Source organism: Maylandia zebra, linkage group LG9 (genome assembly GCF_041146795.1).
Source record: "Maylandia zebra isolate NMK-2024a linkage group LG9, Mzebra_GT3a, whole genome shotgun sequence".
NCBI classification, from domain to species: domain Eukaryota; kingdom Metazoa; phylum Chordata; class Actinopteri; order Cichliformes; family Cichlidae; genus Maylandia; species Maylandia zebra.
The window spans coordinates 12,942,863-12,961,595 of record NC_135175.1 but is presented as its reverse complement, the minus strand read 5'-3'; the positions used below and the strand labels follow the sequence as shown (position 1 = coordinate 12,961,595).

Below are 18,733 nucleotides of genomic sequence, written 5' to 3'. Positions count from 1 at the left end.
ATGTTTGGGTGGTTGACCGGACGGATTTTCTCCTGTCACTTTCTCGTCATCCCTGACGTGCTCTCCGTTGTTTTTTTCCCTGCCAATTTTAAGAGCCAGCTTCTTTATCACGTGGTATAAGGCTCCGCCCTTGTCATTTGTGAGTGCTTGTTTTCATGCAGATTACGTCCCAGATCAAAATGTGGTACAATTGTCATCGTCTTTTTTCTTTCTTTTTTTTAAATCGTTGTCATTTGGAAATGAGATCGGACATAAGTATGAATTGAGATCGCGATTTTCTAACGATTAATCGTGCCGCTCTAACTGAGCGCACCCTGAAAGCAGAAGGCAGCAAAAGCGCTAAAATGAGGTTAAACTTCTTCACAAATCAAGTCCCTCTTGAAGTGGAAGGATAAGGAGTCAACCAGCAGTGCCCTGACAGAGGCTAAAATCTCTGAAATGCATCAGTGTCTATTTTTGGGTTCTCCACACTTGATTTCACTTTACTTTGAAGTAGATTTCTCTCATGCTTCAGATGTGAGAAGAACCTGGCCTCCCCTAACCTGCCTGCACACTTCTTCACGGTAAGTGCATTTCTTTTTCACCCTTGTCACATTATGAGGAAAAGAAATCCACACACACACACACACACACACACATCTCACGGTTTCAAATTTCCATCCTCAAAGTTGCCCTAAAAAGCCTCTTCTGTCCCATTTTACACCTTTACCTGTTTCTCTACGCCTCTCATTCAACTACTTTCAACTACACTTTTCAGTTAGAGAATTGTCTCAAACAGAGACTAAAACTTGTATTATCATTAGTAAAGCCATCTCAGGTGAATTTGGGCAGCATTCAGGAGAGGCTCAGACATCCAGATGTTCGACACGAGTGCTGAACTGAGGTGAACTTCGTCTCATCAGACCACCTTCCAACGAGCTGACTTGGCCTGTGACTTAACGAGCAGAAGGCGGGCTAATTAGCCGATGGGTGCCATCAAAAGGCCACCTTGTAAGGCGACGGGATCACTCCATTATGGATGAGATGTGGCTCAGGAAGCCCGGTCGTCATGGCAACACACCGCCATCACACAGCAGCTGCTGATGTTGGCATTTGTGACTGATCAACTGATAGGGGCTTGGTCCCCTCAGGTTACAGAGACGGCATGTGACCTATGTTGGAGACCACATTTGCATTAGCTGTTCACTGTGAGCTTCAGTCAGAGGATGAGGGCTGTAGAATAGCTACAGTTAGTGTGCAATACAATTGTTTTTGTTGTTGTTGATTTTGTCTCATGAACAATTTACAGATATGGCCCACGTGGATTTCATGGTATTCTAACTTTCTGTAGGTTTTTCTGCTTCTCAACCTTAGTCCCTGTGATAAAGGGACAGCAACATTTTCTCAGCCTGTCTGCAAATCTCTGAATTACACTCCTACTTGGAGCAGGCTTGTAACAGACCCTCAGCGAACGCCAGAGAGTTTGTTTACAAGCTTGTGAGAAATTTCACAGGCATGATGGAACAGAAGAGATCAACTGTTCATCATATTTTAATTGAGCTTTGTCAGGCTGAGTGCACATGCTGTTGCTGGAGATTTATAAGAAATGATATTCTATTATATACAGACAGTGATAGAGCCAGAATATGTTAATCGAAGCAAGAAAGTGCTGAGCATTTCTTACAATGCGGTGGGACATCACTTATATTAATTTTATCTTTTTTTCTGTAGGCTAAGTAACGCATTTCCTTGGTCACTTACTTTTACTATTTGGTGATACAAGCATGACATCCATCTAGAACATACCACGAAGAAACATTTAGTAATTTTATTTTATGATCAGTAGCTGTGAAAATGTTGTTATTAAGCATTAATAAAGTGCACAAGCGCATTAGAATTTAGCTGAGTGATTGTGCTCATCAAGTGTGTCCACATGGGAGTGAGAGTTGCAGAGAAATGGTTACTAAAAGTTACTCGTGGAAAACAGCTGTTACTGGATATAACTACTGTTCTCTGATTATGTGTTTAGCCTTCATTACACAGGCCTAGAGACCGGTCTGCACCCTCCTGCCAATGGAGAATATCTACCTCCAGAGTAAAGTTGTGCCTCAGATCTCTGAGGCACAACTTTACTCTGGAGGTCAACACATCAACACAATCAACACATTTCAAAAAGTGCAACTTTTACTTTGAAGACAAGTGGTCTCGGTTTCCAGTTTGGGGTTATAGTTTTCAGTCTGCAGTCTTCTATGCAAAGAAATGGCAATCGTAGCCACCTGCTAACAGTCAAAGAAACTGTAAGGAGAATTTAGGTATTACACCCAATATCGCTTTGCCACTAATTTCCTGCTAGCGGCTGGCAGCAACCTTCACCAACCACTTGTCAATCAGTCACAGAATGCACTTTTTTTTCCTAGCGACAGGTGGTTACCATAGCATTGCTGACCAATCTCTAGGCCTGCATAATCGAGGCTCTAGCAGTCAAATTCACAGCAGCTGCCATGAACCATTTGCAACTAGTGAGAGAATATTCATTTTTCTCTTGTTGCAACCAGTGGTCGTCAGCTAGTCTCCAACCAGTCTGTGTGAACAGAACTTAAAAGCCTTCACCTCTGTCTGGCCCATGGATAGACACAGAGTATGCCTCAGCTTGAAGATACTTTTTAAAATGTGGTAGTGCTATTTTTAAATTAGATTTTATAATTAAACAATTTTTCTGGTGGCTGAACTAGTCTTTAATTATTCAGGAGGTCCACATGTCGAAACTGTGATCAAACTGAGATCTAGCTGTCAAGAAATGGCCAACCCGCCTTTTCACAAATAGGTAGCTGCATTAGCAGAATGGAACTCTGTGTGTCAGTTAAATTGTTGCCGAGACAGAGATACAACCTGTTAAAGGGCAGCACCTGTCAGTTGTGGCCTCAGACACTGAAAGCCCTTCTATTTTCTATTCTGCTTGTCTAATGTGAATGATTTACACCCCGGCATGCTGACAGAATACAATTAGCTCCCTGCTAGGACAGAAAAACAGTATTGGAAGACCTTGCCCAGAGCCTTTTCTACACTACAAATAACACGCTGACCAATTACTCTACACTTTAAAAAGGAGAATGAATGTACTTTTTTAAAAATGATTTCAGCTGCAACTGTTAAGAAAGCCTGTGCCCAAGCATTACTGTTGAGCACATCCAGCCACTTGATTCATTAATAAACATTTAGCAGAGTAGAGACATTACATCAAAATGTCCTGTGAGTATACCCAGTGATGATGGTATGAAGTGGCTCAATCTGTGCTGCAAGTTGGAGCAGAGCTGCTAGAAGTGATCATCTCTCAGCACAGGTGACTTGTGGGAACAAGATCCCAGCCTTCTGGGGAAGCCTGCCACCTCTGACCGCCCTGAATTATTCATCGGTTACATGCCGGACCACTGCGAGTATGCCAGGGTCGTCAAGGCAACCGCAGCCTTTTCCTGCCCACACAAATAACCACATACCCACATGATTCAAAGTGCCGTACTGAAATTCATACTGTAAAATTTAAACGAGGGAAAAAAGAATCAACCTGACTTTTAATGAAACCAAAACCATCGTCTGCACCTCATGACCCCAATGCGATGCGATGACTGCAGAGGCTTAGCAGGGCGCTGCAGCACATTTAGCCCCTAGTGCCTACACACACACGCACACAAACACACAATGGCTTTATGCATGCCATGTCCACCCTCTCAGTGGCCCCATTAGGATGAAATGTCACAAAAATGTCATGGAAAAATGTCAGAGTCTGATCATACATACTGATCAGAACAGCGGGCTTTAAGTGGATAATCTTTTGGGAGCTTGTCAAAGTATTTTAATGACTTAAGATAATGAAAAATGACAGCAAGAAACATCAAGATTATGGCATGTGACAGGAGCTGCAGTATGACATCAATCCTAAAAGACAAAAACCTCCATGAGGCTGTTTGATATTCAGGTTTCAAAGTACATTAATTTCTGCGATGAAGCCCAATCGCTAATTTAAACACAGTGAAATGTGATTACATGCACGCAGGAACAGATTGAAACAGTTGTCATGACTCACAAAACTATGCGTACGTTTATATGTACACACACACCCCAACACACCCCTGAGCGTTTGTCAAAAGCCTAATTGACAGACTTACACGTGATGCCCCATTGGCATCATCTAATGTTGCTGTTGTTAGTGACATTAAAGATTTAACAGCTCAGTAAGCTGTGACCAAAGACGTGTCTTAGAAAGAAGGAGACTGACATGCAGGGAAAAATTCTGAACAAAATATAATAACAAGTGGCTGCTCAGAGAAAGTCAGGTGTGCGTGCGTGTGTGTGTGTGTCTGCTTGTGTACGTGTGCATGATTATGAATCATTTACGTCTGTGCAGGTGTTGTTGTATTTCTCCAGGATTGGGTGAACAGACTGACACAGACACCCCAGTGGCTCACAAATCTGCTCTCTTACCAAAGCCAAATGACGTCAAGAAATGGTGTGTGTGTGTGTGTGTGTGTGTGTGTGTGTGTGTGTGTGTGTGTGTGTGTGTAATCCATATGATTCCTCAGTGAGAAACGAGGGCGAAGCGCACCAATATAAATACACTCATAAATATGCCTGCGTGCACTCAGACACAGGAGGTGAGCTCATGCACACTAAGTGTACTGTATGTAGGAGGAAAATACGGCTGCAGGGAAACAAAAGCAACAATTTAATATTGACTTTGTTAAAGATAAATTGTTAAGGAATAGCCAGCCCAGCCACTGATGGAACACGAAGCCTGTGCCGCAAAAGGACGTGATGCATTTTCAATTGGGGGCTATTTTGGAGAACTGTGTAGTTAAGTTGTTAATATCAGTGCTGATAACCACCGTGGCGCAGGGAAAGTATAGAAACATTCAGTCTTCATTAACTGTAAATTCAAGGAAAAACACACCAAAGTACTAAGCACACTGTTTGAGTGCCAAGCAATTTCTGGGAAATAAAAAAAGAAAAAAAAAAAAACACACAGTGAACGATTATCACCAAAAATAGCAAATGAGGTCTGTTAACACTGTTTTCTAGTGTATGGTGTTATATTAAAACATAAATTCTCTCTATGACCTGCAGGACACACAGGCACATGGTGTGTCATCCACACACGTTCGCATCAATTGTTTTCCATTATTCAGATGCCACTCAGGGGCTGAGCATGCCAACTGGTAACATGAGCTGAGATGTGGGGATGAAGCTCTCCCATTCCTCACACAGTGACAACAGCACTGAGTAGTTTGCACTGGGCAGCACTTGAGCTTGGCTTTAGCCCAGTGCTGAAAGCAGCTACACTGCCTACATAGCTATGTAAAGAATATAACACAGTAATAGTTTATTTAATTATTGTAAACTTACTCAAGGGATAGTTTGTCAAGCATGATTTTGTTGCCACAGTTGGATGAGAACTTCTCATCCCATTCTTGTTTTGTGACCATTTAAAAATTACGCTAAATACAGAAGACAATAAGCTTTGATTAGCATAATGCCTAGCCCAGACTGCACAACATTTTTGCCCTTTATAATTAGGGGGGGGGATATGTATCTGAAAATCTTTCCTTTCTGTGACCTTCTGTGCGCGCTGTCTTTGAGGACACGTGCGATGGTCATCAGGGAGGAGACTCTAGCTAGAGATTTGCAGAAAACAAAGTGACACTGGATGTGCTCAATTTCAGCTCCAACACCAATGCCAATCACCACATCGGTCAGTTCAGTCACAGACTTGAAGGAACTGCCATCGAAGACTCTGAAAACTTGTAAGAAGCTACTTCCTCTGATTGCAGCTCTGACTTTCAGTTGCTGTGACACACTATGAAATACAAAATGATCAAGTTGCACTTTCATTCCTGATGCAAAGCAACACCCTACTTTGTTTGTTGCAGGTCATAATCAGGCTCAATTCATGTAGTCTGACCTGAATTTGAAGCTGATTCAGAACAGCCATGTAGTTAAATGTTAAACTAGCAAGTTGGTATTAAAAAAAATTTAATCACTGCATAGGTATAACTAGAGCTGGGCGATAGAACGATAACGATATGTATCGCGATATAACTTTTTCTCCATAGAAAAATTAAACTATCGCGATAGACCTCGCCGCTCTTGTCCACTTAAAAAAAAAAAAGAACAGCCAATCCAAATTACGTAGCGCAGAGCCGAACCAATCACAGCCGCAGCGTCACGTCACGTGACTTGTTACGTACAGCACAAGTGCCAAGCCGCACATGTGTATTTGTTTGGGAAGCAGCCAGCCACCGTACCGCCCGGGTAATGGAGGAAATGAGTGCGCCGACTAGAAAAATCAACCGAGCGTGACCGAAGAGAAAACTGATGATGATTCCAATGCCGGAGAGATTGTCGAACGGAAGAGCCATAGAAGTTCCGTAGTGTGAAGGTATTTCGGCTATTTCAAGTCTGACAAAAAACAGAGTAGCGTGCACTGTAAATTGTGCCGAAAGCAAGTCTGGAAATACAATAAACTGGTGCATGCGCTACGTCCACACGTACCCGGGTATTTTTGAAAACGCAGATTTTTCTATGCGTTTGCACCTTTCGTCCACACGTAAACGGCGTTTTTGGTCACTGAAAACGAAGATTTTTGAAAACTCAGTTTTTGCATTTACGTGTGGACCAGAAAAACGGAGAAAACGCAGCGTCAAAGGTGTGCGCATTTTTTGACGTCACACTGTGCGCCACGTTATTGTTTCAGTGAAATGAATTTCTACAATACTGTTACTGTTAATTCTACTCTCTGCAGTGTTTAAATGCTTACATATACACACATACGACTCGGTTCTGCTTCTATGCCCCAGCTTTGTTTACTTTTTCCCACGGTTAGGAATCTAGCGCCACCTGCTGCTTTGGCATGTTCATAGCAGCGTTTTCCTTCATTTCTGCCTTTATGTGTGGACGGGATTATTTTTTAAAACGGAAACGGAAAATCTCCGTTTTCAAAAATACCCGTGTACGTGTGGACGTAGCCTCAGTCTCTGACTGGAAGCGCTAATTCGTCATTCGGCTTTTGTCAGACTAAAGTAACTGTTAAAACTGTTTGAAAAGCTAAGCTATACAACAAGGAGAGATTGGGAATTTCCTTTTAGTTCTCAGTTTATTTGATATTGACAAAAGTAAGTCAATTTTGTCTGTTCTTCTGTAAAACGAACTAAGATTTATTTTTAGAATTAATATTTTGTTTCTAAGTGGAATTGACAATTTAGTCAGTTTCATTTGTTCTATTTTGAAACTTAAACGCTTTAGCGGCTGCCTTTTGTGTAGTTTGCAATATTTGCCTTTATTTATCTGAAAAAGTCTCATGTTCCTTAAGTACATCTACCCTGTTGAACTTATTATGGGAAATAAATATTTAAATAAAAACAAGCTGCTGATTATTTCACATTTTACTTGTGAGCAACGGCACATTTAAATCTTACAAATAGTTATTTGGCTCATATCGTGATAGATATCGTTATCGCCTGAAATGAAAAAAACATATCGTAATATGAAAAAATCTTATATCGCCCAGCTCTAGGTATAACAATACATTCCAGTTCAAGTTTGTAGGATAATTAATATACATGTAAATACAGATGTTTATTGATGCTGATTGATGCATTTATAGTTTTGGACAGAACAAAGCAAGCCATCTTCATTTTTCAATTATGCTAAGCTAACAAGCGTTTATATTTGTTACAAAGATGTAAAGTGTATGCTTCTGTTTTACACTTATGGCCGGTCCATTACTGTGCAACAAAAGATCAAAGTTCGGTTCTGCCTTATGATTGATGATGATCGGCTCTTTCACGATTCCTCACTAACAGGTGAGCAAACAGAGCGAGCTGACAGAACTCTTGGTTGGAGTTAATAATCACAGCCGACAGTCAGCAGAGTCTAGCCAAACCACCTTTTATTAATTCATTCATCCATCTGAGAAAGGATGTGTTAACAGATGGGAGTACAACTTTGCGCTGTCTTTGTTTTACAGTAGATTATCTTTGACTAAGCAACTTGTCTTTGTCTCTAGTTGCACAGTGGCATGATTCAAACACTTCAAACACTCAGAGCGCAGCTCTGCACCTGATGCCTCCCAGTGAAACACTGAGTGTAACCAAGGCAGCGTGACGCTCACGAGGCTTTAGTGGGTGCACATCGGTGTTGTTGTGCTCCAAGAGAATCTCAAATGTAAATCACAGATCACAGAAATACCTGCAAGCAATACAATTAACATTTTGAGTGATTCGGCCATCTTTGGACACAGATGGAAATGTATATGGTCATGTTTTTATAACATAATAACATATTTATATTCATATAAACATATTCAAAGTATTCAAATTCCAGAGGAAAAACAAACACTTAGGAAATGTTTCAGACACACTTTTCTCTTAAAGTTGTTCCAGTGTTTCGGCAAAATTCTGCTTTTCTTCCTGTAACTGACAGGACACATAATCATCTTTGTAAGGCTTCTCCAGTGGAAACTTATGTTATGTACATAATAAATGAGTGACTATTTGTAGTGCTCCATATTACAGCTTTATTGTACAGTATAATTCAACTGAAAATGTACTGTGAAACTAAACAGATTATTAATCTCACAGTGGTTAAATAACAAAAATATGTAGATTAGCAAAGAAAATTAGGAATCAACACATGCTACACTGGCAAACTTCTGGCTTCAACGTTAGCATTAGCATTATAAGGAACCCAGACAAAGTCCTTTTAGATACTGCACTTTGTGTCATGGATATATCTTCCAGCATACCATGTTAAAGTTGGCTCAGGGGCTTGCATGCCATGTTGCTAACATTAGGGATGCAACGATACCAATTTTTTCAAACCAATACGATACCGATACTTGGATCTGAGTACTTGCCAATACAGAGTACAAAAACCGATACTTCTACCACACACACACACACACACAAATGCAATGAATTGTAAGACAGGTTTTATTTTATTCTCTGCCGATAAATAATATATTAATAAAAATGACCACAAAAAAATTTCAAGTGACAAATAAGCACTTCTGTTAAATTATTGCAGAGTCTCCAAATTGAAATTTAACAAAATATCACTGAACTATTGGCACTGTCTCGAGCTTTCGGAATAATAAATAAACACTTCTGTTTGGAATAAAATAAATACAAATTAGGTTTGAGAATAAAATAAACTTTAAAGTTGTTGCAGAGTGTCCATATTGTAAACAAACAAACAAAATAACGAAAGTATTTGGCATTGACGAACTCCCCATCTGCCCGTGGATCATCAGTCCACTCTGCCGTTAAACCGAGGACTGACATCGCGCACACACTGCTTGTCTTTACCTCTTTAGAAAGTTTTGGCACCATTATCTCCCTGATGTGTGGGCGGCTGGGAATTTCATATCGCAGCTTGGGTATGCTGAGAAGAATCCTATGTTTTCCACGACTGGCATTGGCTGGTCATCCAGAGCGATAAAATGAGTCAGAGCCTCTGTTATTTTAACTGCCCGTGGATTTTCTCTTGACATTTTTCATCGCTTTTCCAAAACCTGAGTTAAAGTTGGCTGTTCCCAGTCCACACTGCTGACATTTTGTTTAGCCTAGCTACAGCAGCCTCCAGTTTCTCTTTTTTTATCTGGAGCTGCCAGTCTGACTCGTCTAACCCTGTGCCTGTTTAACGCAGGATGTCCCCCTAGTGGCCAATCTAAAAAACTACAACAAAAATGACAAGCCACCCTCTGATTAACGAAATAAGTTAGTATCGGTTCATGGTATCGGTTAACTTTTACGAGTATGAGTACACACACATTTTACAGTATCGGCCCCGATACCCGATACCAGTATCGGTATTGGTGTATCCCTAGCTAAGATGATTTTTGATTATCTGAATAAGCATCGAGTTGTAAGAAAACTAGCTACTTTATGCAACTATTTTTTGTTTAAATGATATACATTTACTTTACCTGGTAGCATGCTAAGCACTGCCACTAAAAGGTAGTGGTAAAGCATATAGAGGCTTTATTTACCGACCACTATTAAACAACAGAACAGAAGAAGAATACACGATTAACTGCGAAGTGACAGATTGATGAAACATCTGTGAGACTATACAGACAGCTACTTTCAACTTTAGGAAAGAAAAGGAAGGAAAATTATTTCAAGGCCAAACTGTGTCAGGTACAGCTAGCAGAAGACAAGAGTACCACAACTATACATAGTCATTTAAGGGGGGTTTAAGGGTAGGAGGTGATCTTGGAAGTATAACAGTGTAAAATGGAATCATACATTTCCTTGAAATGAGTATCTCCAGTGTAGTTACATTTTGGTATGTGTATTAGAAGATCAGCATGAAATCAGACACACCAGAGGCTGATCAGCCAGTCATCTATCATGGCCAATCAGCTGAAAACAGCCGACTGGCCCATCGATCTGTGCATCTCTACTTCAGACAAACTTGGAGCGTGGCCGAGCACAGCTCGGCATGTCTCTGCATTTGTGACACTAAGTGGAGAAAACGCTTATAAAATATTAAGTTACATTTCTCCCTCTAACTGTCTGATATTGTCAAACAGGGATAGGGGGGAAATCTCTCTTTTAATTACTCTGAATTATGTAAGAGCTAATGATAAAAATAACCTGAGATAAATCAACTGCCTGCAAGGCCCACCTACAGCATGACGCCTCGCAGAGAAAGCACTTACTTTATTGGCTGTCGCACAAAAAACGTTGGCTCATCCATGTAAAATCAATCTGGACTGAAACAGAAAATAATACTCACAAGGAGATAAACAAAATTAAGTCGAGCCTGAGCCATTGTTAATGGCGCTGTCCAATTTGCAGAGAGAATTACTTCAGGGGAGACAATCGAATGGACGAAAGCTGAAGAGCTTTCAGAAATCTTTCTGCAGTAGCCATGTATAGTGCTGAAGTGTGTTACACGTTCCTATTAATTACTCTTATCACCGAGTGACAGGCTGTCCTTCCTGTGAAAATGTCATCCAAAGCAAGAGGAAACAGGAGAAACAAGTGGGGGAATGACAGCATTACAGCCACTTTGTCTGTGAAGACAAATCCAGGAAGGTCGGCAGCAAAGGCTCCATCCAAAAGGGTGAGGTTTTCGAAAAGACCGCAGTCTGACCAGTAATCACAGGGCAGGCTCAGGATGACCTCCCACCTCAAACCACACCTGTTAATTAGAGGAAATACTCATCTGTGTCTACTCTCTAGAACACTTGGTGTAGGAGTAAACACAGCCCTAACAGCTGAGCGAGTGGCTCCAGTGAAAGCAGCACAGTCTCCAAACAGAAACTGTTTAGAAAGATTGCGAAACTGCAGCCAAATTCTACCAGCCTGGAGTGGGACTGCACAGCATGTGCTTTACTGTGACTTTGCTTTTCTTTGAATACCCCTTAGGATCAAATTAAACACTTTCTTTTGGGGGGTTTTCTTTAAGCCTCATTCATTGCTCTTTTCTCCCATTCCCAATTGAAGCAACTTGTCAGTTTAAAGCCCACCTGATGCTTAAATCAAACTTGTTGTTGTTGTGCATAGCAGAGTGCAACTTTCGGCAGCCTCGACGCCTCTCTCGTCTCATTTGTGACAAAGACGACAGCTAAATTAGGGACCAGAAAATGTCTCGCATTACAGCAGAAAGCCCACTTTTCACTAGCAAATGAATGAGAACGTGTGGAGGCTTTTTCAGTCCTCCACACGTGCATGAAAACACAGAAATCATAGATATCAAACTACTGTAAGCACGCTTGTGAGCTCGCTGGCATCTTTACCTGACAGGCACAGCAGGGGCTCATCTTGAGGTACTTTGCATTAATATGCACACTGGTGCTGTTGCATTTATTTGTAGGTTGTCAAAGTTAATCAGCTCCAGACCATTTGGTTTCCTGAGAATGACTTATTAAAGTTGAGAGACTTTGAAAAAAGACAAAAAAGAAAAAGAGAGCCACGACCGCTGAGCACATTCACAATTCAGTGACACAAAGAAACAACAGATGCAAGGGCTGGAGGTGGATAATAAGATTCAAGTGGAGGTGGACGACGTGGGAGAAGGGAACGCTCTGCGAGAGAACGATGATGTTAACGCTAATAATGCGTTTTTCACCAGGTTAAATGGTACCGAGCAGCACGGGTTATTATTATTATTTTTATTTTTTTACCAGAGATCAGGTCAGTGCTGCCTCTCTGCCTCTGGCATGCCCAGCTTGCAAATCATGTGGAAATGTGGATGTGGGACTCGAGTCACTGTCAGTACACATGCCAGGATGATCCTGTGCAGCGGCTCCTGTTTGCATGTGTGTGCATGTGTGAGAGAGACAGACAGGAAAGGGGCTGCTGAGCGCAGTGTCACAGCCTTCTCTGGATGTAAAAGGGGCAGACGTGCACGGCAAAAGCCACAGATTAAGTTGCACACCATCTTGAAAGAAACACTAGCAGAAGTTGGAGAGATTCTTTTTAAAAGTCTGAGTCTCAGAGTTCATTGGCACAACACTTGTAGCCTGAAGACGTTCAACTACCCATTAAGCCGGGCGGTCGTTTCAGAATACAAGCTGCCTTTGTGAAGGAACCTTCCCTGCTTTGTTAAATTCTCATCTGGCTGCCCACATTGTTCTCTGTGACCCCATAAGATCTCCTTCCTGCAGAGTGAAGCCTTAGACCTGAGTTTGTTTGTTTTTTGTTTGTTTTTGCAGACACGGGGTATGCGAATGCAGTAAAACCACTAAAACACAATAATCTCGCACATACCCACTCTGAATGTCTGCCCATTGACTTCTGACATCGTTGCTCATGCTGGCTCAGTTTTTAAAATCATAGGGTTATGCATTGTTTACATACCTAGATAAGAGTGGAAATGTTATTTTGTTTGTGTGTGGGTTTTTTTGTTTGTTTTTTTACATTAAGGTAGCCCACATTTTGTTTCAATCCAAAATTCAATGTTTCAGCACTCTGAGAACACAAACAAGCACAAGCTGGGGAGGGAAATAAAGCTTTGAAACCCTCTAACAATACCTGCACTTCCATTCAGAAATGCACATTCCTTGGGAAACTGTCTAAAAGCGGCTAACGAACTGGGTAGAACTACAACCCAGCTGGGCATCTCACAAAGGCTCTGTTGTTGTGGTCGGTGAAACATCAGCACAAGGGACTGGAGTTACAGAGCAACTCTAACACTTTATTATTATTATCATTCTTTTAAATGAGGATAAAAATAACACAGTTTAATTTAACAAAAACCGTGAAGCTGTTGTTGTGCGGGAAAATCTCTTGGATGTCAACAAATCAGTCCTCTTACCTCTACACTGAAAGACTGCTCCTCTCCGTTCACGGCACATAAAATCCACAGCAACAACTGCAAGCATAACGTCCCCATACAGCAGCTATTAAGACATCTCCTACTGCGGAGCGCCAATAAAACCATAGTGACACCCGCTGTTGGAGCTTATTGTCTGCGCTCAGTTTTATTTACAGGCGACACAGAGAAATGGGCAGCGGGAATAAATCCTACACATTTGGCAGCAACATCGCTGATGTCTCGCTGTCTCTCTTGCGGTGCCGAAAGCAGAGGACGGGGGAGTGAAATGGGCGAAGGAGCGGATTCGTCGAGCCCTTGCACCCGCTGCTTTCGCCGCGGTTTCGGGAGGAGGTTATCCCCGGGGAAAGAATCGCTGTTAACGCCTCTCAGGCGCCTCCTGGTCCCACAGTCCCCGGGTCAGTCCTCCGGTACACCGGCCGTTGTTCCAAGCGGACGCGTCCAGCCCGTTTTCTGCACCGCGCGGCATAGCTGCCCGTTTTCAATCGTGTTTCCCACCGAATGCGCATGTGCACACTGGCACGAGCGCCCCCTCCCATCCCCATCCTCATCAAAATCCCAGATAAAAACATAACAGTCCTCATCCTGCCAGTGCAGTTTGACACAAACGTAAGAAGCGCTATTTTCCCACTCAGCGTATTCTGCTATTGTTCTTCTCTTTGGGTAAATAAACACGCAGGCTTCCGTATTTGGCTCCATGGCATTTTTCACATGGCAACAAGCAGGGACAGCTTATTATTGTGCTAATATAACCAACTTTATTTCATAACTTGAGACGAGTAGAAAATTGTGACTGTTCATAAATGCCCCATAAGCTTTTATGATGTAAATATTAAACTGAGTAGCATAAAAGTGCAAGTTAAATATATTTTAAAAATAATAAAATGTTTACATGGTTTTTATATCGTTTTTAATACCTTCTCCCTATACTGCTATGTATATTTAGATTTACATTCTTATTTTTATGATTTCTATCAGCCACAGCCAAGCTACATGTAATGTGCTCCTGTGCCCATGCGTATGGGATTTCTGTATCCATGTTTTAAACCCTCCTTTGCCAATAGAGGGCGATGACAGGCTCAGTGTTCAACCACCACCCTCAGTGTGGGTGTGTAATCCTACTCCGATATCTCCTGTGTGTCAACTTGGCTTCCAGTATAAGGTAATGATGCCATCAGGAGTGTTGTCACCGTAGAGAAAGTGATGTGTTCACGGTTTAAGAGCGCTCCTTTTACAAAGAAACCTTTCATCAAAGTCTCATCTTTGCATTAATAAAAGACTGTGACAAATCTGTGTCATTTATTATTGGTAAACAGAGTTATATTGCTTTTGCAATGGCACTTGGGTCCTCACTAATACACAAAAAGTGCCACATTAAAGAGCCTCTGTTTAATCTCCTCGTATAATAAAGAAGGGGCAGGCATAATGACCCAGGTCAATGATTTTCTACTTAAACTAACACCAGGGGACGAGGAACAAGCAGCATGTGTGCCACAGCAAAAGGTAGGTGAGCCACACTATTAGGCTATTAATGAGAGTTGACTTTGCGCACACAATCCAGCTTTATCCTGGGACAAATTCTCACACTAAATGGATAAAACTCCATTTAAAGTTTTGAAAAACACTAGGAGCGTCAGAACAGGCACAGTTTGGCTTGAACCCCGTGTGATCCACGTGAGTTCTGCAGGGCATCATGTCACGCTAACTCTTAAAAAAAACCATCATCTTGCTTATTACACTTCATGGAGGAAGTATTAATTATAGTTTGCAGATGTAAGTTTATTGTATCTGGACAGGAAATGACAAACACTTTGTGTCAGCTCATAGGAAAGGGTAAAATTTATTGTGTGTCTAACAAGGTGAAGCTCGGACTCATGAATTATTGATTCTTCTTTTGCACAGCTCTGTTCTGAAGTGGTTAGGATGCCTCGTCAGTGATGAGAATGTAGACACCCAGTAGAGTATTTTAAAATTAATGTAACAAGCTTTAATTTGCAAACTTTAGAGATGACGATTATTAATTTACAGACAGACGTCTTGTTTAATAACTTGTAGAAACATCATGAAAGCATGCATGTATATTATGAAATTTTAAAAAAAGCAGCTTCCTGGAAAGCAGTGAAATTACCAGGTAAAGATAAAATTAGATGCACAGTTATGGTAGATGCCTAATGTGACTCACAAATTCCAGGAAGAATTAGCTAGTGGCAATAAAAAAGAGAATGTTAAAAAAAAGACGAGCTGACTCAGAGTACTTAAAGTCTCTACAGGTCGCATAAAATCATAAAAAGTATTGCTCCTATTTAGATAAAGATAACATAATATATTTATGTAATCATAATTATGTAGAGCACATTTGGCCAGATGTCACAGTGTGATTACAAAGCATAAAATGTAATAAAAATCAATCCAGAGATGAAAAAATATGCATTGAAAAACACTTAAATGTAACATTTTATTTCAAAACAGTACACAAAGTACATAAATACATGGAAAAAAACCCCAAAAAAAACAAATCTGCCACACGTGTCTAAACATCCATCCATCCATTTTCTTCCATTTATCCAATTCAGTGTGATGAGGGGACTGGAGTGTAGCCCAGTTGTCACAGGGTGAGAGGCGGGTTACAAAGTGGATAGGTCGCTAATCTGTCACAGGACTAACACAGAGAGACAAACAACCATTCAGGGCCAATTTAGAATCAGCAGTTAACCTAACCCCACTTAATTCATGTGTTTGGACTGTGGAAGGACACCAGAACGCCACACAAAAGACAGAGTGGATTCTAACCCAGAACCTTCTTGCTTTAAGGCAGTACTAACAGTATCAACCACTATGCCACCAGGCTGTCCCATGTCTAAACAGATATGTTTTTATCTTCCATTTAAAAGAATCCATGAAACCAAGTCTTTTAGCAGGTGTGTGGGACAAACAGCAAATTTAGCATATTTGTCTGAGGGTAAAAGACAATACTACAATGCTCTGTGTGCATGAATAAAAATATTAAACTGGATCCTGAACGTGAGGAAGTATTTAAAATAACCCACAAGACTGCCTAAGAGAGTAAAAGCATACTACGATTGTTGATAAACAACAATATGAAGGCATACACGAGCATCTTTAGCTGCACATTTAAAGCTCTAGTCTCAGTTTTCTGAGGTTTGTTATGTTCATCTGAACCTCCGTCTTTTCAGCGGTAGGCCATAAAAAATGGTAAATCATAAAATTAAGGCATTCTAGAAGCCAAGATAGGAGATAAGCTGCAATGACTTTGATGAAAAATAAAGCTAAATATCTATCTAAATTTTTGATAATGAGTACTTCAAAGGCAACAGAAAAAGGCCACCTAGGCACCTTGCAGTTATTGAGTCAGCCATGAACTCCTCAGACAGCCCGTTCTCACTCCAGAGGCTCCTCTGTTCACCACAGTATTATAAAGTCGAATGTAGAGCCAACATCCTAGCTAAATCTGACAGTTAAAGCTTTGTCCAAACTTGAAGGTGCAACTGGAAAATGATCATCAGCAAAGATAAAACAGAATTACCCAAAAAAAAAGGATGAAGTTGTTGCAAAGGCCCAGTCAAAATCCAGACCTCATTCTGACTTAAATGCTGTGGAAGGACCTTGTTAGAACTGTGCAAAAATAATGTCCTGCAAACCAAACCAAAGCTGTAGAGTGGGCTAAAAATTAATCCACAACAATGTTAGAAACCTTAGAACTGACAGAAGATGTGCCTTCTTTTTATCATGACATATACAGGACAGCAAAGGCCCAAGAACTGAGCCTTGTTGGACACCACAGGACAGCGGAGAGGAATCTGATGAAAACCCTACAGAACAAAAGAAGAAACCTCAGTCAATGAAATTAATTAAGGTGATGATCTATCTTGCAAACCCTCAGAAGACGACCTCCCAAACTCTGACTTAAACGTGTCGTTATTTTATTCCTTCCCATATTCTTTTTCTTTTTTTCAGTTTGTTGTTTGGTAAAAACCTCTCTAGAATAAGATCACAGCACACCCTGGCATCACCAAAAACCATAGTTACTACTATAGTATACGTATAGTTATAGTTATAGTATAATATGGTATTGCATTCAGTGGGCTAGAGGTTAACTTCATTTAACTTCATTTAGTAATGAAGGCAGTAATCACTGCCTCTGACAGAAAAATACAGTAAAGAAGAAAGAGGTGTCAAAATGCAGTTGTTGATAATAACAAAGGCGTTCTTGGGATTCATTTTTGAGGAAGAGATTATGTCTGCAAAGTAACCAGTCGAGGCTTCTTTTACCGAGGCTTTAAACTAATACAAGCGATCTTTAGAGCACAGACAGTGGAACTTGAACTCAGTGGCTTTCCACAGTATCTGGGTCCTTTCTTGGGTAGCAGACATGTGTTTATCTTTTTCTGTTCATATAGGATCCACCTCTTTTTGAAAATCCAGGGCTGTGACAAAATTGCTAAAGATGAATGGCAAATTATGAGTTCAACTGAACTCAATTTGAACATTTTCCATTCATAAATCCACTGTGCAGTTATTAGCACAAAAACAACTTCTCTCGTTGGCCATTGTGGTGTCATTTACTAACAGTATGAATACATGTTTTTCCTAGAATATATTGACTGTATGTTCCACAACTCAAAACCACTCGTGTAATCAGTGAAGACGTGTAATTTTTATTGCATGTGATAGTCAATGCTGAATAAACTGCACAAGCACAACCCTGCTGAACTGCTCTGTCACTCATTCTTTGTGGGAGTTAAATAACTTCCTCATTTCATGCTCACTTTGTAACGATGCAAATTTACAATGATTTTTACCGTGTTAAAAATATGAAGTCTTTTCTTTGTCCTCCTTGTGCTCATCTAGAAGTTTGTTGGATGGTTGAAATCATTCGCTCATCCACACTTCCTCTCTCTTTTGGCTAACTCTTTCGCACTCACGTCTCTCTTCCTCTCCACTCCTTAATGACTTCCTCTCTCACTCAATAATCCTGAATACCCTATTTGAAAGGTTCTGGCCCTTTCCAACTGGTCCTCCCACCAGCGCAAAGCCCTGCCAGGCTCCTCAAAGCCTCCCCATGCAAACACGACTATGTCTCATAACTGCTGCATCTGCTCCCAGTCAGACCTCCTGGATCTCCTGGCAGCATGAATTTAAAGCTGCCCGTCTGTCTCCCTTTTTCAAGGAACAAAATAACAATAATAATAATTTTTAAAGAGATATGATGAAGAGAGAGCAGTAGTTGGTAATTAAAGAGTTTCTAATCTCCTTTGGGGATAAGTAATCCCATTACACTTCCACATTGGATAATTGGCCAAGACGTTAAATAGACCACAGTTCATCAGCAAAATGTAATTTGAAACAGGTATTTCCCTCACTTTGTTGGGATTCATGACATGTTTAATTTGTGATGTGC

The 18,733-nt window shown here is 40.8% G+C and overlaps 1 protein-coding gene across 2 annotated transcripts in view; it reads right to left on the bottom strand.

Moving 5' to 3' along the window:
- The window catches only part of mmp16a (matrix metallopeptidase 16a (membrane-inserted)), a 75,065-nt gene extending 61,245 nt beyond the window's left edge, over positions 1-13,820 (bottom strand). For both annotated transcript variants that reach the window (XM_004569499.4, XM_004569500.4), the window contains exon 1: positions 13,297-13,820. In XM_004569499.4, coding sequence (XP_004569556.1) covers positions 13,297-13,422 — 126 coding nt within the window. In that variant the 5' untranslated portion in view covers positions 13,423-13,820. The remainder of the gene's footprint in view (positions 1-13,296) is intronic.
- Positions 13,821-18,733: the final 4,913 nt, after the last annotated feature.